The sequence below is a fragment of the Zootoca vivipara genome, chromosome 5 (assembly GCF_963506605.1).
Source record: "Zootoca vivipara chromosome 5, rZooViv1.1, whole genome shotgun sequence".
In the NCBI taxonomy this organism is placed as follows: domain Eukaryota; kingdom Metazoa; phylum Chordata; class Lepidosauria; order Squamata; family Lacertidae; genus Zootoca; species Zootoca vivipara.
Window position 1 is genome coordinate 74,004,390 of NC_083280.1, and position 21,434 is coordinate 74,025,823.

Consider the following 21,434-nt stretch of genomic DNA (forward strand, 5'->3'; position numbering starts at 1 on the left):
ACCCCATCAATAATATTTTGCAGATTTTTCAAAGACTTGTCAGCCCTGGAATTCCGCACCCCTACCCCCATGACAATATATGTGACTTACTTTTCCTAGTTACATATTTAATCTTTACTGGTGTGAACTGACAGACAGACCACAGAAAAGGGGATGTGTGTTTGAAGTGAAATGGGATTAAATAAGAACAGATAAATCCTCCTGTCTATATAACTATAGTAGTAGGTTTCTGGGCTTTATAAAGAGATTGGTTTAATGTCTGTCTTCTTGTGAAGAAGGTTTATTTTTGTTATTGCAATGGTGAGATTGTTGGATGACATGAATTATCAAAAAAAAATGTAAGTGGCTGAGATAATTAGGTTGCCGTCTTGTTCAATTCAATGTGGTACATTCGATTGTAATCAATGGGGTATTGGGCACGTGAAACCATTTGTGGAATTGCAGCCTAATTTTAAATAGGTCTCAAAGCATGCATCACTTAATCAGAATGACTGTTGTTGGCATTCCTGCATCTCGAGAGACAATGGATTGTGCCTCTGGGGGTGAAGTCCAACCATGCATTAGCAGCACCGAAGTGACCTCCCTGGGGTGTAAGCCTGAGCAGTGTGCTTGGAGGTCCTGGCCTGCCCAGATGACAGGACCCACCTCGCAGCCTTACTGATGTGGTCCAAAGGAAAGCAGAGCAATATATTTGGCACCAGCTTGGCTGCAGGATTTGTCTTTTAAAGGTGTGTTCTTAACTGAGTGTGAAGGTCACACTGGCTGCATGAGAGCACTGCCTTTCTGTGAGAATCTTGGATAATGTTTAAATGGCCCAGCTGCGTGGGCAAGGCCTGATCATGTTGGCCCAAACCACAAAATCAATGCAGACTCCAGGGTTGGGGTCCATATTATCAGCTCTCACCTGCATGATTAGGGTGGTGGGTTGTTGTTTTAATTCAGGTATTTCTATTTTAGTCTTCATCTGTGCCACCACACAGCTATTCCCAGAGCAGCTCACAGATCAAAGATTAAAAATATTGTAACCAGAAATACACTAACTAATTGTAAAATAGCAAAACCAGAGCCAAGCAAAAGTAAAAGCTGCTACTTCAAACAACATCTAGAAAGCCTGCATACATAAAAATATATTTTACCTGGCACTGAAAGAGCAATAGTAACTGCCAGGCAATATGCCAAGAGAGGCCTCATCACTGAAAGGCCCCACCTGCATTGCCTCCGACAGTAGGGGAACTCACAATGGAACCCTTGGAGAACACCTGGGCAGGTCCAAGTGGGAGCAAACAGTTCTTGTAGTACATTGTAAAGCGCACTATCACAGATGGTGTTCCAGTTGTAAAGGAGCTGGTAATGGAAAATGTGTCCAGGCAGGCAGGGTAACTTCTGTGGGAAAATGTTGTATAGCTAAACAATCTGTGACCCTCAAAGTGTTGTTGGACTCCAGTATGGGCAATGGTTGGGGATTATAGGAGTTGTAGTTCAGCAGCATCTGGAGGGCCACAGGTTAGCCACTCCTGCTCTAAACAGTGACTGAAATCCAGAGTGCAAACAGAAAGGGGCTTCTCTTTGCAAGAGCTGCCCCCCCTCCACTCACATCCTCAAGAGTGGCTTTTCAGGTGATGGAATGAGCTGCAGAAGAAATGGATTAAGCAGTAAACTTAACTGTGCAAATGGACGTCCGTCCCCCCATACTTTTCTGGATACTACTCAGTTTATGTACCTCTTTGGATCTAGTCAGTTTCTCCTGAATAAATATGTCATTGTAAAATGTAACTGATTGCAAAGAAGGGGGGGGGGGAGAGGAGCTGTAATTGACGTCTCAAAATCTCTTGGTTGACAGGCCTACTTTTGGAAATCACAGAAAATTTGGTTGCAACAATGCAGTTAGACTCGTAGGTATTGGACAGTTTAAAGAGCTCCAGTTTCTCCATTGTTGTTGCAATATATGTTTAAAATAGCACTGAAGCCAGTTCAGGAGGTGAAACTGGTCTTTGTGTTCTTAACAAGTACGAGACAGGAAGACAGAGTAGTTCAAGGATATGCCAGTGAGTAGTTGGGAACATCATACAGGTTACTTGGGGAAAGTTTGTCAATATGATAATTCAATCAGTTCAGCAACAGATATCACTTTAATTGATACCAAATTTTAACTGATATGAAATATGCCTCAATTTTCTGAATCTGAGCAATCTAAAAAGCAATCCTGTTTAGAACCATCCAAATGATGTCTCCTCCTGCCCATTATGAAATATGTTCTAAATATGCTTACTTTATTGCATACCTTTTTAATTTGAGTTCTTCTTTAAGCAGAATTAATGTCCATATAGCATCACCTTGAAAATTGCAGTCATAGTGCCTAGCTGACAACTGTCATGTAACCTATGATTTTTCTATTTGATTAAAGTTGTAGTGTGTGTGAGAGTGAGTGGGTGAGTGAGTGAGAGAACATTATAGTTTCACTCTGTATTTATATAACATTTAGGAAACCAGAATTCGTGCTGTGGATAAAGATGCCCCGATAAACTCCAATAACTTTTCTGTTATCAACCCTGAGGCTGGTGAAACTGTGACTCAGATTTTTGCAGTTGAAAGCCGGGAAGACCTTTATAACTGGATGGAAGCTTTCTGGCAGCACTTCTATGATTTCAGTAAGTAGCGCCGTCTCCTTTTGTACAGGAGTGCCTATGTATGTTCAAAGAATGCACTGAACATTTTGAACTCACATTGCATAACAATCCTGTCATTTGCAAGGAGAATAAAATAAAAAAAGCTCTCTGTTCCACAGCACATTAGGTAGTATGTTCTTCAGAGGAAGAGCAGGAAATCTTTTAACTTTGATAATCTGATCCTTCATTGCTTTATTCCCTTGATATTCTGGAGGCTCGGAAAGAAGACGATTGGGAAATCATCTATTGGGGAAATGTTTTAGCGGGGTGGTATAAAAGTTTCCCTCCCCCAAATACATCTCATAACCGTTTATACTGCTGAGCAGAGCCTTCTACTAAGGTTTCAGTGTGCCTCTTCTTCCCCCTCCATCACAGTGATTTGCAATAAAATAAATGAATATTTATGTCAAGCTGAAATATCTGACAGTAACAGTATTAAGGTATAAATTGTAAAGATTGGGACTTGGTCATGCTGTGAGAATTGATTGTCTTGTTCCCATGTTGGAAGCCTGAGAAATCCAAGCTTACTTTGCCACTGCAAAGGTATAGTACTTGCTTGAGAGATTATGGCATTATTGGAAGCGTCCAGATCTTCGTCAGCTAGCAATCTGGAGGAATTGTAAAAGAGTTAATGCAGCATTTATGAAACAGTTTCCTATTTGGGGCATTATTAACCAGATAAAATTATAAAAAGTGGAGTATTTTGACTTCCTCTCATTGCTTTCTGATTTCCTTTTAGGCCAGTGGAAACACTGTTGTGAAGAATTCATGAAAATTGAGATTATGTCACCACGGAAACCACCATTGTTCTTGACAAAAGAGGCTACTTCAGTTTACCGAGATATGAGTAAGTGGGAGATAGCAAGGTATTTGAAGCAATACTGGACACAACCTATTGTGCCTCTGTTTTATAATCTCTATGGAGGTTGAATCAATTTCTGTTCTTGCATAACTCTCATCTCCCCCCCCCCCCAGTGAAGGGGGAATGCAACCTTATTTCCCCACCCGAGCCCTCTACATGTTTATAAAATCTGTTCTCATGGGGTTCTCCAAACCTTGGGAGCAGATTTTGTGGCTGCACACAGGGCTGCCCCACTCAGTTCAACCCTGTGCATAATTAACTGAGAGTAAGTCCTGTTGTTCTTAGGCTGAATAACTGTTTGGCAGCAACTGATAATTTTGCATGGTATTTGCAGTTTGGTAAATTTCTTGTTCTCTAGTTTACTATGTATAATGTTGCAACTGGTTAGATCCATCTTGACCAAGCACAGACCTGAGAAGCAGAGTGGCTAAGATGCCGTGCAATAAATTGGGGGTTCCTGGTTTGAATTCCATGTCCGCCTTCACTCGTACAGTCATAGAGTTGTAGAGTTAGAAGGGATCCCAAGGGCTGTCTGGTCCAAACTCCTGCAATGCAGGAATCACAGGTAAAGAATCCCTGACAGATGGCCATCCAACCTCTCTTTAAAAACTTCCAGTGAAGGAGGATCCACCACCTTCTGAGGTCAACTGTTCACTGGTGAACAGCTCTTAATGCCAGAAAGTTCTTCCAAATGTTTAGTTGGAATCTCCTTTCTTATCATTTGAATCCATTGGCTTGGTTTTGGCGACTCACTGGGATGTTGTAGGCAAGGCATTGTCTCCCATTGTTTGACCCCTCATTTGGGTTGCTATATACACGTGAAGTATTATTATTGTTTCTGGATGCTTCTATTCCAGCTATATTATAAGAACACCCCATTTGCCTCTGCTGGTAAGGGGATTGGAACCATCTTTCTGATCAGTCTAAAATTACCTTACTCTGGGACATGTTATGAATAAAATTGACTTTGCAGCTGACTAGCAGTAGAAAATAATGGTTTGCTCCCAAGCTCAGCAACAGTTTGTTGACCCCCTGCCCTTGAGGCTGTAAAAATTGTTATATTGATTACTGTGCTGTGCATTGAAACGGTCTAGAAGCAGAGTAATATTTGAACAGTGTTTTAAGTGGCCACAAGTAAATCAAGAGTCAAATATGGAGGTACAGCATGAAAATTGCATTGTAGTTTTTAAAGAAAATGAGTAATAAACCACATTTATACTCTTCAAAATGAAAGGAGGTTCTTGTTAAGCATTGGCATTCAATATAATCTCCCTGCTCCCTGGACAGTGCTAAGAATTCAGTAAAAATTAATGAAGATCCACAATAGTTTAAGCTCCTGCTGCTGATTTTACAAGGTAAAGTATTCCACCTAATGAAGCCTGCTGTACAGTGGACAGTAAAGCCATAATTGGCTGCATTCATAATATTATGATGTGTGTTTTGTTGATGTGTAAAAGTACAGGTATTTCTGCTGCCCAGGACAATTTTAGGGTCTTGTTTTCCATAAAGGTGTGCATGTTTTTATATCGTCGTGGTAAGGCTTAAACACTGGGCTCAATAATGCAGCTAAGTATCAATGTAATAAGAATTTTATGTTGTCTTTTAAAATGTGATAGGCATTGATTCCCCAGTAAAACAGGAAGCGTTCCCCGATACAGTGCAACGAAAAGTTGAGGAAGTCAATGGGGAGCTGCCGATTGGCCAACAAGAATGTTTGCCACCTTCATGGGCAGCCATGTTTGACGGTTCTCACCACATGCTTGTGCAGAAAAGCCTGCTTCCAGGAGCAAAAGAAGAGCACATAAGCCCTAGTGAAGGGAAGGGCAAGAAGAGAAGAGCACCCCTTCCACCATCTGATCAGCCGCCATACACCACAGGAGCACAGACAATGTCAGATCAATTGGGCAAGGAAAACATCTGGAATAATTCTCATAAAAACAATTCTCCTGGTTCCAGCTCATCTTCTGTTCCTCACTTCAAACAACCTATTGCAGCTCCCCGCAAACCAACTCCTTGGCAGAAAGGTACCTTCGCTGACAATGAAAATCCTGCCGATTCAGGTACAAAGGTTGATAATAGCGACAAACCCATTCCTGCTCCTAGGCAGAGGTTGGTCAAAGAGATGCTTGAGCCTAGAATCTATTTTCATTCGCAGGTGTAGGACTAATGTTTGGTTTGCTCAGAATTACGGGGGCAAAGGGAGTGTTGGCCATGTTCACTATCTGTCTTTCGCCAGAGTTCCTGAAGTGTTAACATATTTATTTTCAACACACAGCCAGGTGATTGAGACTATAGCAAAGGAAACACCTCTCCTTCCATCCTGTCCCCAAATTGTGCTCTGCTTGACATCGCCAGTGTGTAAAGAGATTCCTCAACAAAGATACAAATCAGCAGGGTTTTGGTTTTTTAAATGATGGAGAACCTTCTGATAGACTTAAACTGTTCTCCCCCCCAAAAAGCCTCTGTATAACTCGACCCATACATTTTCCCCATATTGCATTTCAAATAAACAATCTCAAATTTACGACAGGTTTTTGAGCAGGCACTTAACTTGAGGAGAATAAAATTCTTCCTTGTGTTGTCAGAATTAACCACAGATGCTGTTGGACTCTGCCCATAGAAGTCTATGGGACCAGTCTCTAGACCCTCACAGTAATAGGAATGTCTTATTTATTTATTTTTTACTCTGGCTCTTCATGAATGGTCTTACAAAAGAGTTTGAAGAAAATAAAGTACAGTCGTACCTCGGGTTACGAACACCTCGGGTTACGAACTCCGCAAACCCGGAAGTATTTTTGCCGCACATGTGTTCTGCGCATGTGCAGAACCGGTGTGCGCAAAATGGCGCTTCGGGTTCCGACCATTTTGGGTTACGAACTGCATCCCGGAATGGATCGTGTTCGTAACCCGAGGTACCACTGTACCTGATTGTTTACCACCCCGTCCTCCTGTGAAGCTGTTTGTTCTTGCCCCCTTCCTCTAGCTTTAACCCCGCCCCTGCCCAAGTGACACACAGCTAGAGTTTGTAAGGAGTTTCCCATAGCGCTTCCAAAGTCAGGTGAATTGTGCAGTGTCAGATGCGATTTGAAATCCCTGTGGGAACGACCTGTAATGAAACTCATTCCCTTGCCCATTCCCTCAGGACTTTGTACTACATTTCTAGTCTGTCAGGATTTCCCAGGTTCTGTAGCTGGGCTTACCTGGTAATTTAAGCATATGCAGAGACTTCTAGTCTTTCATTATTATTATTATTAATTTTTTAAAAAAACCTTTTATTGCTTTATTAGCACAGTGAACAAGTATCTCTTAGACTTACATTTCTTAGATATATTTTCTTTATTTTCCTGGCTTTGTGCAATAGTAATCCTGAATATGAGGTAGCTGTGTATGCATAAGTGCTGGGCTGAGACAGTAGTCAAGTCCACAATTCTTAAGACATTTGAAGACCCCCAATGCCATTTGGGGCTGTTAATGTTTTCAGTTGTATTTAAAATGACAGCATCATAATCCACTCCTCATTGACAGGTGGGAGAAATACTGTCTTTAGTATTTTAGATAATATTCCTCTAAACAACCCTACAATTCTATGATCTGTGTCTGAATTGTAGAAAGCAACACACATTCATATCTGCAGGAAAAGAGATTCTGCATTGTAAGCAGAAACTAGGTAGAGGAAATGAACACATATTTTCAAATAAAATTGATTTCCCCTTCCCAGAACAATAAGCTTAAACTGAAACTGATGGTGTGTATAAATTTGGAAGGTGTTTTTAAATATATATATCTTGGCCTGTTTAAAATCCCATTGTTTTCCTCTTTAAGTGTTTGAATTTGAATGCAGAAATGGCAGCTTCTTTTTAGTTAGATTGTATGAATTAGATTACAAAAATTTACTGTGTGTTAACGTCTTACTGAAATCTGAGCAGGTATGGTTTTAACCAATGTATTAGTTCATTGCATTGTGAAGTTGTGTAACATAGAAAGTACATTATATAGTTTGGAGGAGCTATAATTTCAGGATCACCTGTTTTGCTTTTTAGCTACTCTTAGAGGAACAGAATAAAGATAATGTAGCAGAGGGTTAGTATGACATTAATGCTCTCTAATCCCTTAATGAGTATACCAGAATCCTTTTAATTGGCATATTTCTGTTAGCAGTAGGGAGTGCCAATTAAGCAATCTTCTCAATTTTAAGACTCTCAGGAATATGCTGAGCTTATTGATATTTGCTTTTTATTCCATGCCTTGAACTACAGATTAGTAATGTGCAAAGCATTCCAAATTCCTACATCTTTATTTGATTAGCAAGCCACACTAGCACAGTGAAGCTCCATGAAATATGTCCATAGAGGATGCCTTGATTTAGCAAATGCAGTTCTAAAGCATTTGTGACTGTGACTGAACTTGCAAGACAGCTCTTAGCCACAGAGTTTATCCTCTGAAGTTAATTAAATTGAATTTTTATCCACATTGTCAAACCATTGTATCTTCCTACCAGGGGAGGGGCAGCTCCCCATGCAGAAACTGTACAAAATTATTAGGGAGGAAATCACTGTTCCTTCTTGATATATTTTCAGAATGTCAAAACATGGCTGAATGGGAGCAAAATAATTGGCTCCCATTCTTCTTCTTTGGCCATTTGACATGTACACCATCTTGAAACAAGCAATAGCTTCCCTAAGATTTATAAACATTTATATCTTTGGAAGTAGCTAGTCCCATTATATAATGAAGGAACAATCTGGGGTGGTGTTACAGTGGCACAATCTAAGCAAAGGGGAGGTGCTGGTACTCTCATTGCAATCCCTGAAGCTCTATGGACTTCTGGAGCACAAATGATGGGGCAGACTTGCATTTAAAGGCACAGATCTGCTTGTGTAGCTTGGTCCTCAGACATTACTGTGGGGAGAGCTCAAGTGGTAAGGAGTATCAGTCTTGAATCCGCCACCTCGAACCCTTTTGTAACGGGGAGAGTAGCATCTGATCTAGACTGACACATCTTTATTTAACCATTGGGATCTCCGTGACCCCGCGGATCAATCCTTGGAAAATATTGTGGGATTTGGATGCAGCATTTAGGGTGCAGGGAGAGAAAAGAAGAAACCCTTGAAACACGGTTTGAATCAGATGTGACCCCTTCCCTGTGGTGAGGCAGTAGGTATGGGGTACATATATGCTTGAGATTTCATGCTGGGATCTCTGCCTGATAAATAGCAGTGTCCACAGGCCTACAGAGAGCTTCATGAAAGTGACATCTTGCTCATGGACAATAGCAAGGAGAGAATAGAGTCCCCAGAATGGCTGGGATCGGAGCTATTCTTCCTCAATTAGAGGTGCAATAAACACGCTTAGATGTTGCACTTTTCACCCAGCTGCCTCCTTGAGGCTGAAGGTGCCACAGTACCCTTTCTGTACCTGGGAAAGATTGATGTAGCTCCACATCACACAGGCGCCATTAAGGCTGCAAGAGGCAGCGACCACCTTCACTTCTCAGGACAAAGGGTGTGTGGATGCAGTTGCAGTTGCGACTGTTGGTCCTTAAAGTGCTAGGTGAGATTGCAGCAAAAAAATCCTTTCCTGGTACTTTGTGCGTCCCAGGACCTGAGTGATGCATCACTTTCATTTCTCCAAAATCAAGAGTGGGAGACTGAAGTTCAGGCATGGTTATAGAAGACAGAAGGGAGGGTTTCAGATATTATTTGCAAGGCTGGTATGAGTCATGTGTGCGTTTGGGCATAGTCTAGTTCATAGCATGAGATATCAAATTCAATAAATTTCCCTGTAGTGGAATTCTATTAATTCTTATTCACCATGAGACATGTTCAGATGGAAAACTAACAGTGCATTTTTGCCTGGAAGAGGGCTGCCCTGGATTTATTTTCATGCCTTTATATGTCTACCAGCCAAGGTCCAGTAAGAAGTGCCAGGGAAGCAAAGTAGTGCCACAAACTTCTTCACACTTTATTATTTTCCCAAACACCTAATGCCTACAGCAGGCATCCCCAAACTGCGGCCCTCCAGATGTTTTGGCCTACAACTCCCATGATCCCTAGCTAGCAGGACCAATGGTCAGGGAAGATGGGAATTGTAGTCCAAAACATCTGGAGGGCCAAAGTTTGGGGATGCCTGGCCTACAGGTATGATATTGGCTCCAGGGTAGCCTCATTGTGTTTAGTCCCAAGGATGGTGTGTGTGTGTGTGTGTGTGTGTGTGTGTGTGTGTGAGAGAGAGAGAGAGAGAGAGAGAGAGAGAGAGAGAGAGAGAGAGACTATCTGTGCTCACCCATGAAGCTCAATGAGTGACGTGAGCCCAGTTTCTCTCTCCTAACTGATCTTCACAGGGATGTTGTGAGAATAAAATGGGATGGTCTTCAAGCACACAACTGCAAGATCATTAGAGAGAGAATGGAATGAAAGAAATGTTAGATAACAATGCTGTCTAATAATCTCTCATACTGTATTGAAAGTCCCTCGATTTGTCCCCCTGCCCTCTTTGATCAAGCTCTTAAGGAATGATTTTACATATGCATGTCCATCATTCACAATCTTACCCCGCAGTGGCTTACTGCTTGATGAAAGCTGAACATGTGAACTGTCCCCATTTAAAAAAGAGACACTCCTCCATTGTCTCTTGAGACAGGCGGATACCAACCATAACAATATTTGAGATGATTTTATATGAAGGTTTACTCTGTGACTTGTTGTTTGATGTTGCACTTGAGCTGAATGTGCATCTCTTAAGTCTCTCTAATTGCAATCAACTTTGAAGTAAGGGGAGGGCAAACTACATTAGCTGTGGAAGTGGAACCTCGCCCTGCCTAGAACTTGCAGTTTTTCATGTCTCATCACTATTGCACGTGCAAACTGTTAATAATGCCTTGGGTACTCTGTTAAAGGTTCGACAATGTAGGTAGAATTACTATTTGTGCGAGGCTTTTTAAAAAAAACTTCTTTAATTTGTTTACATGTTTTAATTATGCTTGGGAGTAATATGCTTCTATTTTCTACTAATGCTAAGTAGATAGTTTTGTACTTGAAATGCCTGTGGATGACCTGGTAGATATTGGTTTTTGCTGCTAAATGTGTATTGTTTTTTATTCCAAGGTATGTCAGACTTAAAAAAAAGAAAGAATTATAACAAATGTAGAAACTTAAATAATGTATAAAACGAGTATGAACAATAAACTTCTGTGTTTGTTATAAGACTGACTGTTGTGTTGGTCTCCAAGAAAGAGGGAACAGGGAGATGTAAAATAGTGCTCTTTTCTTGGAATAACTGTGTTGGTGGGTTTTTTTTAAAAAAAATAAGTATCCCAGCTTTCCTAATCAATGCAGTTGGCCCAATAAAATACATCATTTTAACACTGACCTATGGTTTTGTTTTGTTTTCAAGTACATTTATAGAATTATAAATCATGCTTCCCTGGCCTTTTATGAAATAAAAGAACTATTTTGGGCTTAGCTAATTTCTTAAACTGTACAATCTGCTGAGTAGATCCCCTGGGCTAGAACAGAAGAGTAAACAGTATGTTGGCCTCGCTGTAACAACAAGGCAAAGAGATAAAGCTATCCAATAGTAAATGTTAATTACATTTCTAATAGTCTGACTATAAGCCATTATGGTGCTAAAAAAAGGAAATATTCATAAAAGTAATTGGACATATTATGTAAACTGACATTCATTTCACTTTAGCATACTTCAGTGAGCACAATATTCTCTGGATGTTCTGCTGTTTTCTAAATTCTCCAAGGTACGCAAAGGGGCATTGAACAAATAAGCATTTCATATAATTTAGCCAGGGTTTAAAATTTTTATCCTGCCTTTTTAGAGTTGCTACAATTGAATGGTTAAGTGTGGTGTGTGTGTGTGTGTGTGTGTGTGTGTGTGTGTGTGTGTGTGTGTGTGTATCCCTGAAGAATATATATATATATATCCCTGAAGATGGGCTTGGGTCTGGATGGTTCTTGTGCTCAGAAAAAGTTAAACAGCTATAATTATTTGGGGTACTTAATCTTTTGCTGAGAAAACACCACTGTACTGTATATGCATCAGTCGTGTTTCCTGCATAACATGTTTAGTTGCCCCAAATCAGGATTCACAGATACATAGATGTTTTAAAGTTGTGTGTGTGTGTGTGTTAATCGCTGCATATTTGTTGCAGAAAATCCTGGCATAAACACAGGAAATACATTTGCCACCTAACATGTGAGCGCTAGCTCAGTGAGCCAGGCAATTAGAACAGGCACCTGAGCACTTTTTGGCGGGGTAGGGAGTTGTCAACAGTGAACTATGATCCCCCCCCCTAGTTAATTTTCTTGGGCTCAAAGGGCAGAAACTGCTGTTTGCTGTATGAAATACTTCAAATGCCTCTGCTCTTTTAGAGCCAAACACAGACATAGTATATTTTTGCCCAATTATCATCAACGAACTGTAATAAACTGTTACAAGAAGCTTGGCAGATACTTCAATCTTGGGGAAACTTGATTGATTTATGAGTTTATGAAGAATGCTGAAGTATGATGGATTGATTTTTTTATAAAAAAAATAGTGCTCTGGAAGTCAGTGCAGATGAGTGATTTAATGAAAATCACATTGCGAGCAAAGTTGCGGCAGTTTGCTTCAAGGGATTATACTGAAAGAAGATAGGATAATATCTTAATATAACCACTACCAAATGGACATAATTGAGATCTCCCATATGTGCAATATGCACATGAAGATCTGTCTGCGAAACATCGCCATAAATTGCTTTTACTCCATGAAAAATAATCTTTGAACATTTTTTTATATCAAGACAGCTATCAAAATGTTTATATACCTTCAAAAGAAAAATAACCCTACCAATGAGGACAACATGTTTGCTTCTAAAAGCTGATCTCTGCTATTGACCTGATGATAAAGCAAGATTCTGAAACTCATTTTAAGGTTGATCAAAGTTATTACCTGTCCTGACTACTTGGCATGGGGTGTGCTAGAAAACTGAATGGAGGCCGTTGCTTTACACATTACCGTAGAAGGCAACAAGGCTTCAAGATTTAGTAAAGTATGTGCCCACAATTGCCGCACACTACATAAGCCAGAGGAACAGGCTGTGAGCAACTGTGTCCAGTTGTGGCTTGGCTCCCCACAACACAGTATCTTTTCATGGAGCACCTGTGGTGAAAGGCAACTAGCTGCCTCACAGGCAAAATCAGACACACAGATTCCACAGTGTACTTCCTTCTGCTGGAGCCATTAAGCACCTTAAACAAATCATAATCACAGGCTTTGATTTCTTCTCTAAGGCTTTAGTTTCTGCCTGAGCCACCTACTTCAGAGTCAATCTCATGCATGTCTTTGGAAGCAAACTCCATTGAATTCAATGAGGCTTACACCTACATAACTGTAATGGACCCTAGTTTCTATTTGATAGAATAAAATTTCCATATTCACTGCCTTCATTAAAATCACACATCAAATTACGAGTTTTATTTATTTTTATTTACTGCAATTTATTTGAGACTGCCCAGTAACATTGTTTAAAGCTGTGTTTATGTTCTATTACCAGCTGGACCAACGACTCACATGTATCATTGGCAGTCTATATAATCACCAGGGCTTCAGAATTCCTTTGTATGGTGAAAGACTATGCATGCCAGGTCCTTGTAGCGTACATTACAGGACGTTGTGGTGGAGGAGGGACACTTGGGCTTCTTCCTACATGAAGGGACTTCCTAGTCCTGTAGGAGCTGATGAGATGCAAGCCCAGCCACCCCAATTCCATGGTAGCACCTGCAGAAGGGAGGAAATTCATGGGGCAGTGGGAGATGGTTTGTGTGCTGCTCTTGTCCCCTGGTCAAATAAACTGACGAGGGCTTGCAATGGCACAGACTTATGGCTCTCAGCAGCACTAATATTGCAAGACCCAGGATTTAAAGGTCTCGCAAGATTTCGAAGCAAGATTTCTGGGACCTTATAAACAGCCTCACACATGGTAAGCCTCAATCTGGCTTCCAGAGGTAAAGAATGATACCAATAGCATCTCCCTTCCTCCCCACCCCCATTTTACTGCCCTCTTTTATATGGCAATGTTCTGATCAATTCTCTGGAAATCTAACGAAGTTGTGGCTATTTTGTTCCAGCACTGTGGCCTCCTTATTTGTCATCTGCACAGTGTCTGTGCGTTATGTCCGGTTCAAACAGAATATGCAAATGATGCATGTTCCATGTTGTGGTGACCATACTTTTGTTTTTCACAAGCCCTTGGGATGACGTAGAGTAAAAAATCAGTAAGTCCTGACTACCTTAACAGCACAAATGTAGGTTGCTCGTGCTCCTGTTTATCCGGTTAAAGCTAAGAGGAAGGATTTGAACCCAGTTCTGTTGTCTTCAGATATGTATTTGTACAGCATCCTTAGCCATCTGTGTTTCTTACAGGCTAATGAAAATCCCTGGGAGCTGTTGAATGCTATTCTTAGACAAAACCTCATTATCTGGATTTCTGTACCATCGAAAGCATACAGATCACCCTGGAGAAGCTAATGGATGTAAATAAATCCACACCAATTAAGATGGTAAAAGAAAGAGAGTAATATGAAAGATCTTGTGTTCTCAAACGTGCTCGGTAACTGAATAGGTTTTTTTTTCCATATAGGCTACATTGTTAAAGGAGTAATGCCATAATATAGCTCCACTGTGCCATTGCAAAGGAAATCAAAAACAATATAGCACGCAATAAGGTGTAATGGACCTCTTCTGTTAACAAGGACCTAATACAATTATTTTTCCCATTGTCAAGCCACACCTTTGTTCTCAATTGCTTCTCCCTAGTTATGCATGTTATGGCGAAAATGGCTAGGATAGAGTGTTTTCTCCCTATCTCATAGACTAGAACCCAGGACCATCTAATACAGCTGAAGGTTGGAAGATTCAGGACAGGACAGGTAAGAGGAAGTACTTCTTTGTAGTTAAACTATAGAATTAGTTCCTGCGAGATGTAGTGACAAACTTCAAGTTGGATAGTTTGAAAGAGAATTGGACTAATTCATGAACTAATTTTAGACATAATAGCTGTGTTTTTCTAGAACTAGAAAAATTCTAGAACTTGAATTCTAGAACTAGAACTAATTCTAGACATCATAACTGCCTCCACTGTCAGAGGCAGTATGCTGGGAATCACGTGGAGAGATGTGCTGTTGCATTCAGGCCCTGTTTGTGGGCTTCCCAAACCAACTGGTTGGCCAATGCGCAGAGCCAACTCACCCATGAGGTTGGGTGAAGCAGCCGCCTGAGGTGGTGGACATGCCAAGAGGCAACACCTCCACTAGTGCCATGCCAAGCCCATTCCACCGCTTCCGCTGCCACCAGAGAAGCAATCCAGGAAAGGGAAGTTTCGGCAGCAGTAGAGCGGCACAGCATTTTACCACTTAGCTTTGCCCTGCTGGTCTCTCCACACCTCTAGGGGCAGACAGAGACCAGCAGCAAAGCTTTCTGGAATGCCTCCCTCTTGCTGAGCTGGTGTTCCAGGCGCCCTTGCTCTGCCACCTCCCAGTAGTTGCATTTCCTTGAGGGGAAGGTACCAAACCATCTCTGGCCACCCCTGTCAATGTGAGAACAGGATGGCCTTGATGGTTTTTGGCCTGATCGGAAACAACAACAACAACAACATCAAACCTGTTGACGACTGTTAATGACTACAATTGGTCTTACAGGAAAAAGCAAGGGGTGAAATGGCTAAAAATAGCTTTATCATGTATAATGAGATAAGAATCCAATGTCTCTATTCAGACCAGGTCTCTCCATGGTTTTAAGTTTGGTAATAAGTTGCAATTCAGCAATTTCTCTTTCCAGTCTATTTCTGAAATTCTTTTGTAATATGGCAGCTACTTTGAGATCTGTATATAGAATGTCCTGGGAGATTGAAGTGTTCTACTGGTTTCTCTGTCTTGTGATTCCTGATGTCAGATTTATGTCCATTTATCCTTTGGCGTAGGGTTTGGTCTGTGTCCAATACAGTCATACCTCGGTTTAAGTACGCTTCAGTTTGAGTACTTTTAGTTTAAGTACTCTGTGGACCCGTGTGGAACGGATTAATCCACTTTCCATTACTTTCAATAGGAGAGTTCACTTCAGGTTAAGTACGCTTCAGGTTAAGTACGGTCTTCCAGAACCAATTACACTCATACTTCGGATTAAGTATGCTTCAGGTTGAGTACTCCGCGGACCCATCTGGAACGGATTAATCCACTTTCCATTACTTTCAATGGGAAAGTTGGCTTCAGGTTAAGTACGCTTCAGGTTAAGTCAGGCATCCCCAAACTGCGGCCCTCCATATGTTTTGGCCTACAACTCCCATGATCCCTAGCTAACAGGACCAGTGGTCAGGGAAGATGGGAATTGTAGTCCAAAACATCTGGAGGGCCGAAGTTTGGGGATGCCTGGTTTAAGTACTCCACGGACCTTCTGGAACGGATTAATCCGCTTTCCATTACTTTCAATGGGAAAGTTCGCTTCAGGTTAAGTACGCTTCAGGTTAAGTACAGACTTCTGGAACCAATTGTGTACGTAAACCGAGGTACCACTGTATGGAGAGCTGAAGGGCACTGTTGGCATTTGATGACATACACAATGTTAGAAGATGAGCAATTAAATAGTCCTGAGATGGTATGTTTGATGTTGTTGGGGCCAGTAATGGTGCTGTCCGGGTGTATGTGGCAGCAAAGTTGGCTTCTGGGTTTATTGCAGACTATGGTAACAGTGTCCATGTTAAGTCTGGTTGTTGTATTATTGTGGGTAAGGAGTTATTTTCCGTTGTTAGATTGTTAAAGTTGTCAATATTGCTTTGTGGATTATGAGTGCTGTAATGCTTTATGAAACGGCTTTCTTGTGGTTGTGCTGTTTAGCTTATTCTTTTCATTGTTTTGTTAATAGTGTTTACAGTGTTTTATAGAAGGTTGTTTTACTGATGATTTGTAATTGTTTTACTGTTGATTCTGTGTTTTGATACATCGCAAGCAAGTACAAAGCCACTATTTTATCTGAGAAGCTATCACTGATCTTTAAGTAATGCATTGGAGTGAAGTGAAGATTGAGGGCTTTGTGCAGTGCAACACAAGACATATCTAATCTGATGTGAACCCCATTGACTTCAATGGGGCTTCCTTTCTCCAGGGGAGTGGGTATATGATCCCAGCCCAAGTTCCATTGATCTCAGAGGGAAACACCTAAGCACATGGGACTGGTTTTGTGCCTGATTTTGTGTGCTCATCCTGCTCCACAATGCCATCTTATATCACAGCAATGTTTTCCTTTCCTTTTCCCACTTCCATGTTGTATATAAGAAGCATTTGGTCAGCTGCTTGTAATGATGGGCTGTGCATTTTTCAAAGGCATTACTTAACTCAGAAGAGGTACAGTTTAGGTATATTTATGGATATCTCATTTCTTATGAATTTTTCAATAGGCTATAAAATGAGGTAATGTGCAATGGAGAGAGGAAGCTGTGGGCTTTTTTGTTGTTACTTCTCCCTTTTCAAATGGTTTTGTTTTGTTTTTAAAAAATCTGTCATTTGCAGAAAAACACCATGTTTAATATACAGTGGTACCTCGGTTTATGAACACAATTGGTTCCGGAAGTCTGTTCATAAACTGAAGCGAACTTTCCCATTGAAAGTAATGGAAAGTGGATTAATCTATTCCAGACAGTCCGCGGAGTTCTTAAACTGAAGCGTTCCTAAACTGAAGCGAACTTTCCCATTGAAAGTAATGGAAAGTGAATTAATCCGTTCCAGATGGGTCCGCGGCGTTCGTAAACTGAAAATTTGTAAACCGAGGTGTTCATAAACCGAGGTTCCACTGTACAAAATATTGTGGCTTGAAAGAACCTTTTCTTCCCCTCTCAAACACTATTTTTTCTGGCTATGTAACCCGGGAATTTGGATGATTTCAACCTTGGTTAAAGCCCTTGTAGCTAACTAAAATGGACTTGTTAAGAGGTCAAAAAATGATAAAAGGGGGATAATGGCCACATGTTTTTTACTAAACAGATTCCTGTGTACACATTACTGCTTGCTCTGGCTCCATTGTGCTCCCACCACTGGTGATTGAAGCCAAGGTACACGTGTCGTTAGCCACAATCCATAGGTACCCTGTGGCTTCTGGAGAAACTTTCCTCTTTGATGGGCTTTCTTTCCCTCAAAGGAGCTTCCATCCAGTTAGAAAATAGAAGCCGTTGTTGAACCAGGGTGCATACATTTCAGGCAGCTGATATGCAAATGCAGGTGACAACTTCAGTCAAGTGAAGTTTGGTGCAGGAAAACAAAGCGGTTGATGTGCATCAGGTGAGACATCCCTGCCCCCTGTCTAGTTCTACAACCACTTAATTTAGCCTGGCAAATAAAAGTGAACCTTCACTCTAGGATGCTTGGGTCATCTTCTGCAGCAGAGTGGAGCTCCTCTTCACTCCAAATGTATCACAAGTGCATCAAATATCCTTTTGCCGTTTTGTGGTCAATATGGCATCCATCCTTTTTTTTTTTTTAAGCTTCGGTGGTATTTCATTCTTTTTGAAAGGTTTTGATGTGTTGTTTTGTTTTGTGTCATGCTTCCTTTGTCTTACTGGAATATGAATGCTGAGCATTCCACCCATACCTTGAGTTTTGAGTGTAGCGCATAAAATGAATAGCCCTCAAGAGAGGAGTGACAGTATACAAACTGCCTTTTGTGAGATGGGCAAAAAGCACACTGTTCAACCAAGCATTACTTGACCAGTTCATAGCTGCCAAGTTTTCCCTTTTCTCACGAGGAAGCCTATTCAGCATAATGGAAAATCCCTTAAAAAAAGGGATAACTTGGCAGCTATGGACCAGTTCCTTACATTTCGTGGGAACTGTTCTAGCCATTGATATGGGACTGAGATGCATACTAAGAGGTGCCTGGCTGGACCAGTTACTTTTTGATGTCAGCCCTGCCCATCTGCAGTATGGGGGTGATGGGCTACGTTTACCAAATTGCTATGTTTTCAGAATTGCTATGTTCCGGGATGGAGGACATTCTAAACTTTTATTAGGTAGCCTCCTTCCAATAGTTAGCATAATAACTGTGAAGGCAGAAAGTACTAGATTTCTTCTGTATATACCTCCAGGTGTGTATCTATGCTTTCTAGATGGGGTGAAAACTCTTTTCATTTTATGTTCTTACTGCACTTTTTAAAAATTCAGCTCGGATTAATTATCTGAACAGAGGAGAAGCAAATATATCTAGAGCATGGGTAGGCAAACTAAGGCCCGGGGGCCTGATCTGGTCCGGTCCACAGACGGTACGGGAATCAGCGTGTTTTTGCATTAGTAGAATGTGTCCTTTTATTTAAAATGAATCTCTGGGTTATTTGTGGGGCCTGCCTGGTGTTTTTACATGAGTAGAATGTGTGCTTTTATTTAAAATGCACCTCTGGGTTATTTGTGGGGCATAGGAATTCGTTCATTATTTCCCCCCCAAAAAAAAATATAGTCCAGCCCCCCCTCCCCCAAAAAAGGTCTGAGGGACAGTGGACCGGCCCCCTGCTGAAAAAGTTTGCTCACCCCTGATCTAAGGGTTATTCATGCAAAATGTTCCCGTTTCCTTCGGAGGTATTGCAGTGCTTTTAAAGGTGTGTCTGTCCTTACCTTCATTATTATGGTGGTAACAAGGCTGCCATGAATGCAAGGTTAAAACTTGCTCTAAAGAGAGAATGGTTTGCGCCAATCACCGACTCTCCCTTCGAACAAGCTTAAGAGACAGTTTGTCTCAAAACAGTTTTGCTTTTTCCTCTGCATTTTCTTGATTGAGATCTTCACAGCACTTAAGGAGCATTCACATGATTGATTGCAGTGGCTGAACAACATAAATATCTACTTGAAATGTCATTGTGCCTTAATGCAATATCAGCCTTTGCAGGGTTGGGGAATAATCATTCCCTGAAACACACACATTGTCAAATGGATGAATTAATTAAACTGGAATCACAATGTTCCGAGAAAATATATATATATAAATACAAGCGTGTTAAGGAATTATAGTATAAAAATTACCTTCTTGTTTAATTGCTACATATATTGCTGCATTGAATGAGTTCAGTGAGGTCTCCTCCTAAGGACCATATTATATCAGATCTCCTGTTTGGGGTAGTCCTCAGTCTATTGTGAAAAATATTTGCATTTCTAGCAATATCATTCACATTTTTGGGGTCACTTTAGTTTTATTTAGGTTTGTCCCTGAGATATGACTAAAGTCCTGAGGGGCACGTTATGTTTTAAAGAAATGCACACTATTGCTTAAGCAAAAAATAAGTTAAAAAATGGGAGACAGATTTCGCTTGAGCTGTATAGTGCAGTCGTGAAGAGTGAGAATATGAGTGTGACCTAGGAAGTCTGCACCAGTTCCTGGTTTTGTGAGGCCTGGGGCCAAGAAGCTGTTGGAGAGGGGGGACCTCATCCTCTGCGGTGCTTGACTCCAAACACCAGCACAGCACAGCACAATTACTTCCTTCTCCTCTGTAGGTCTTGAAGCCAGTGTTAAAGCCTTGTCTATTTCAGGCAACTTTTTCTTTAAAACATACCGATATTCTACTGCTATTATTAGCTGTGTTTGAGAGGTGTTTTTTTAAAGGGTTAGCTAGTTTTAAATATTTTAGCACATGATTCCTTGAGTATAAGTAGAGCTTCACATGTAAGCTGATATTTGCTAGTAAAAGCCTGTCAAAAATTAATGCCAAGATTTATGGTCCAGCAGTAAGTCTGAAATGTTATCTGTTGGTTTGTAGCTGTGTTCAGCTGGACAAAGACTGTGCTCTTCCTTGGTTCAGTGTTTAATGCTCCAACCGTCTCCCTTATGCAGTCAGTCAGTAACTGCACTGGCCAACTTTCTATTTTCTACCAATAAGCATCACTGTGCACAAAGAGCTCGATCCTATGATATCTTCTCTGAATAATAAAAGTGTCTTTTCCTAATGGCAACCATCAGCCCCGGGGCTTGTCAGAGAGCCTCTCCAAATCCTGCAACAAAAGCATTTGCTGGAATGTGAAATCCCTACAGAGGGCAAATGCTGTAAGGCGTTTTCTTTTTTTTAAAAAAATGGCACAGAAATTTTTACATTAGTTCCTAATCTGTGCAGCAAGGGAAGCGCTCTCTATCTCTCTCTCAAGCAAAACTGCAATTGTAGCAGTTTCTGTTTATAGACTGTTTTGATTCTCCATTTGGGAATTACTGGACAACAGAGAAAGAGAGATTTGGCGGCTGTGCAGTCATTAGGAGCTGCTGTTCCTTGAACAGACTTCCACTTATTCATCACATTTGGCACTGCACTGCTAAAATAACCCTGACCAGGAGTCTCATCTTCAAATTATGGCTCGGGCGGTGGGGGAAGAGGATGCATGCTGAATGGGCTGGCTAGGACAGGAGAGCAGCCACAGAGAGACACACCAACCATTCCCCCCCCCAAAAAAATACCGAATTGGCCTTTGGTCTGATCCAGCAGAGCTACTCATGTGTTCCTAAAAAGTAAGCAACAAAACAAAAGGGGATGGGGATGCAGCCAGGCTCTTGCTTCTGCAATGGAGTATAATGAGTGCCTGTCCCTGAGCTGCAAAAACATACTCTACATTTAATGCCGCCCCCCCCCCCCCGAATCCTGGGAATTGTAGCTCTGTGAGCAGTACTCCTCACAGAGCTACAATTCCCAGAACTCGGCAAACAACACAGCCTGTTTCTTTTCACAGAAATGATTCGATATTTTAAATACCAGCCCCTCCTCCCCTTGTTAAAAAGCTTTTAAAACTATGTTTTGTGGACAAATGAATGTTTTAAAATGTAGGTGTGCAATAATGCAGCGGTTGCTTTTTAATCACATGCATGCCGTTTCTTCTGTCTTTAATGGTTAAACAGGCCAGCTC

At 41.1% G+C, this 21,434-nt stretch overlaps 1 protein-coding gene across 1 annotated transcript in view; it reads left to right on the forward strand.

The window, feature by feature from the left end:
- The window catches only part of RTKN2 (rhotekin 2), a 32,582-nt gene extending 21,563 nt beyond the window's left edge, over positions 1-11,019 (forward strand). Inside the window, exons 10-12 of the mRNA XM_035138071.2 lie at positions 2,483-2,648; positions 3,406-3,513; positions 5,145-11,019. Of these exons, the coding sequence (XP_034993962.2) occupies positions 2,483-2,648; positions 3,406-3,513; positions 5,145-5,689 (819 nt within the window). The 3' untranslated portion in view covers positions 5,690-11,019. The remainder of the gene's footprint in view (positions 1-2,482; positions 2,649-3,405; positions 3,514-5,144) is intronic.
- The last annotated feature ends 10,415 nt before the right edge of the window (positions 11,020-21,434 follow it).